Below are 3,641 nucleotides of genomic sequence, written 5' to 3' on the forward strand. Positions count from 1 at the left end.
CCACCGCCAGTGCCGGTGTACCACCTACACCCTCCATCCTGCTACGCCCCACGCAAGGCTCCAGAGACAGCCGCTGCACTCCCCGCCGTGAGCACTCCAAGGATGCCGGCCAGCACCGACGCGCACCAGATCCGGGCCGAGATCCGCGCTCCGGGCGCCGCCAGCCAGCGCCATCGACCCGTGGCAAGCCAACAGCGAGACGGGAGCGAGACGCCGCGGCAACCACCAGTCCCAGCTCCGCCAGCTCCCAGAGGACCGACCGCAGCCCGCCGGCACGCGTCGCAACCCCCCGAGCAGCGCCCAACACCACCCTCCGCGCGCCGCCGGTCGTGGCTGCCAGATCCGGTCGGACCACGCCAGACCGCGCCACCCAGAGCCACGCACCGCTCCAACCAGCACCGCCGGGCCACGCCGGCGCTGGCCGGACGCGCGCCGCCGCCGAGTCGCCTGACGAAGAGGAAGGCGTCCCGCGCCGCCGGAGTGCCTCGAGGGAAGGGGAGATGACCCTGCCGCCGCCGACGCGCGCACGGGCTTTGCCCGGCGGCGTCCGCTGGCGGCGGTGAGGGAGGGGAGGGGGGAGCGGGGTGGCGGCGTCGGGGATTAGGGATCCGCCCGGGCCGCTCGCGGGAGCGGCACGGGGGACGGGGAGGATGGTAGCACCAGATATTCTCTCCATGGGGAGAATGGATGTAGTGTGTGAGGTGTCCAGCAATGGGACATGGTGGGTTTGCACCAACCATGTGTTATAGTTAAATTTGTGCTTGGGGAGAAGTTCAAGAAATTGGGACAATGGATATTTTAGTTAATCAAGTCTCTGTGTTGGTTTGAAGTCTTATCTTTCTTGCCTTCGAAAGATAAGATGATGCAAACATTGCATCGCGTACATCTTTCACTATTGATAAATGGAAATATAATCAAAATATTCTTTTGAATCAATTACATATTAAACAATTTATAGAATTACAAGATCAAGAATGAAGGTGGTGCGGAAGGAGGGGTTGGGAGATCATATAGAGTATCACTTTGTCTTCTTACAAAGGATGGTTGCAAAGAAATGAAGATTGCCGAGGGAGGAAGAAACGAGAGAATCAATTTATTACTGTATGAATGGAAACCACATGTCACCATGATCATCTTAAATTGGGATAATTATTTGATCGCCATGTTTTCTTTTATTATGTGCCAACACATGCTACATCTACGTAAAGATTTCTACGTAACCTACGTAAAAGGTGACCTGGCCTGATTTGGTTGGAAAGGAAATAGGCCCAGGCCCACCCCTGAAAATCAGGAAGGGCGATTAGTTTAGCGTTATGGAAAGAACGTAGCTTTACGTAGCTGGGTTTCGTAAGTGTAGCATTTTTGGTAGATACATAGCCCGCGCATTTGCATGCACAAGGGAAGGGAAGGGAAGTAGCTGGAGCAGCTCAGAACGAAGAGCAACGCTGCTGGAGGTAGACGGCGCAGCCATCCCTAGGCATGACGGCCGGCGCGTACACCAGCTCGTCGCATCCCTCCGTCCAGTCCCGCTTGAAGTCGACGACGGACACGAAGAGCGCCATGAAAAGCGCGAGGTGGTTGAGGGCGTACCGCTGCCCCATGCACTGGTGCGCGCCAGCGCCGAAGGCCAGGAAGTTGCGCTTGCACACCGCGTCCTCCCTGCGCTCCTCCGAGAAGAAGCGATCCGGGTCGAACTCGTCCGCCGCGGCGAACCCCTGGAACGACGACTCGTACACCGACGGGAACACGATGGCGCCTTTCGGCACCGTGTACCACTCCGTCAGCTGGAACGGCTCCGCGGCAATGTGCGGCACCAGCGCCGCCGGAGGACGGTAGCGGACCACCTCGCGCGCGACCGCATGGGTGTACTTCATTTGCTGGATCTTCTCGCCGGTGATGGGCTCCCCGGACTCGGGCGACCAGACCGCGGACACCTCGGCGCGCACGCGGGCGAGGACGTCTGGGTGGGACGCCAGGGCGGCGACAGCCCAGCAGAGCGAAGAGGTGGACGCGTCCTGGGCGGCGAAGAGGAAGTCGAACAGAAACCCCCCAAGCTCCACGTCATCGGTGTGCACGGGAGGCGTCGCGGCCGCGTCGATCTCTTTCACCAGGGCCTGCATCCAGTAGTCAGCGAGGCACTCCGGCTCGCCGCCGGCGCGCATCCGTGCCTTGCTCTGGCGCACGCACTCCCCGAGCGTGCGCACCAGCCGCGCCACGGCCAGCTTCGCGCGTCTGAAGGCGAACCCGGGCAGGTCCACGGGCATTGCCAGGAGACCCGCGTTGAAGAGGGCGTAGTCCTTGTCGAATCTCTCCCTCGCCTCCTCGGTGAGGTACGGCCCTACGAAGACCGTCTGTGAGGTCTCGAGGTTTATGTTGCGGCAGGTCACCTGTATCGGCGCCGCGACTGATCTCCGGTTCCGGTCTAGCAACCTCCGGATGTGGGCAAGGATGATGCGCTGCTGGACGGCGGCGTAGGTGGAGAGAGTGCGCGGCGTGAAGTTGGGCGCCATCCTGCGGCGCAGGTCCTTGTGCTCGTCGCCGAACAGGTAGAAGATGCCGAAGAGGTCCTTGCCGAAAGGGTGGCCGACGAACTGGAAGGCGTCGGGGCGGACGTTGGCGAACACGCGGTGGGATAGCTCCGAGTCGCGGATGAAGACGATGAACCGGCCGACCACGAAGTCAGCCGCCAGCCCGGCACCGGACTTCTTTGCCCGGGCCGCCTGCGTGTCCCAGAACCCGGCCGGGTCTCGTATCATGGGCACGATGCTGCCGAGGAACGGCACGACCAACGACGGGCCTGGCAGGGCCCCCTTCTTGCGGCGGTATGATAGCTGCTCGACAAGAAAGTAGTATAACGCCACAGCCACAGCCAGCGCCAGCCAGTCCATGAAACCCACATGGAGCAGCTCCACCATTGCGTCGCGCTGCGCTGTACCTCGTGGAACTCAAGAATCAATGTCTGTTCCTCCTCCTGCTCTCGCAACTCAACATATTGGAATACCGGAGAGCTAGCGCATATATATATACTAGCAAGTTGCACGTGCATTGCACCTAAGATAGAAATATACACCCTAATAATGAATAATATGCTTAGGACAGAATAAGGATTGACATGTTATATATTCAGTTGGGTTTAAGAACCTAATTTTACTTTTAAAAAGTTCATTTGATTGCACAGTTTTCATAATTTTTCTCAAGCTTTGAGTGTATTAGTCATTGCACGTTGCTTAATGAAACCTTTATCATTCCTCTAAAATTTGAGATGATGAGCATTAGAATTTCTGCCTTCGCGTACAAAAATGTTAGTGGTACACTGGTACTGCTATCTAGATCAATTGGACAGTAGCTCTATCATATCGCTTAAAAAAGTTATTACTGGTAGTTGAGTCAGGTAGAATCAATTTTTTGGGACTCTTGGGCAGACGTACAAGCGTCTAGAAAAGTCACCTAGCTTCTTCCACATAACTGGATCAACGTTGGTAGCACACCTGCTGCTCGCGGCGGCAGAGGTGAATCCAGCGCATGCTAGCTGTAGGATTCGTAAAGCTGGTGGCCGATGAATGGTAAATCTCAGCATGTTTTGGCAAATCAACGACTGCAATTACTCCAACAATATCTTGGCCGGAAAATTGAGAGGGAGG

General features: G+C 57.3%; 1 protein-coding gene across 1 annotated transcript; it reads right to left on the reverse strand.

The window, feature by feature from the left end:
* Positions 1 to 1,049: 1,049 nt before the first annotated feature.
* On the reverse strand, positions 1,050 to 2,915 carry LOC119338528 (cytochrome P450 710A1-like). The gene has a single exon (XM_037610855.1). It carries the CDS (start codon positions 2,913 to 2,915, stop codon positions 1,428 to 1,430), a length of 1,488 nt encoding a protein of 495 aa, XP_037466752.1. The 3' UTR covers positions 1,050 to 1,427.
* Positions 2,916 to 3,641: the final 726 nt, after the last annotated feature.

Source organism: Triticum dicoccoides, chromosome 7B (genome assembly GCF_002162155.2).
Source record: "Triticum dicoccoides isolate Atlit2015 ecotype Zavitan chromosome 7B, WEW_v2.0, whole genome shotgun sequence".
Lineage (NCBI taxonomy): Eukaryota > Viridiplantae > Streptophyta > Magnoliopsida > Poales > Poaceae > Triticum > Triticum dicoccoides.

Bases quoted from the DNA above. Each gene is read 5' to 3' on its own strand.
- LOC119338528 (XM_037610855.1), bottom strand. From the start codon at position 2,915: ATGGTGGAGCTGCTCCATGTGGGTTTCATGGACTGGCTGGCGCTGGCT.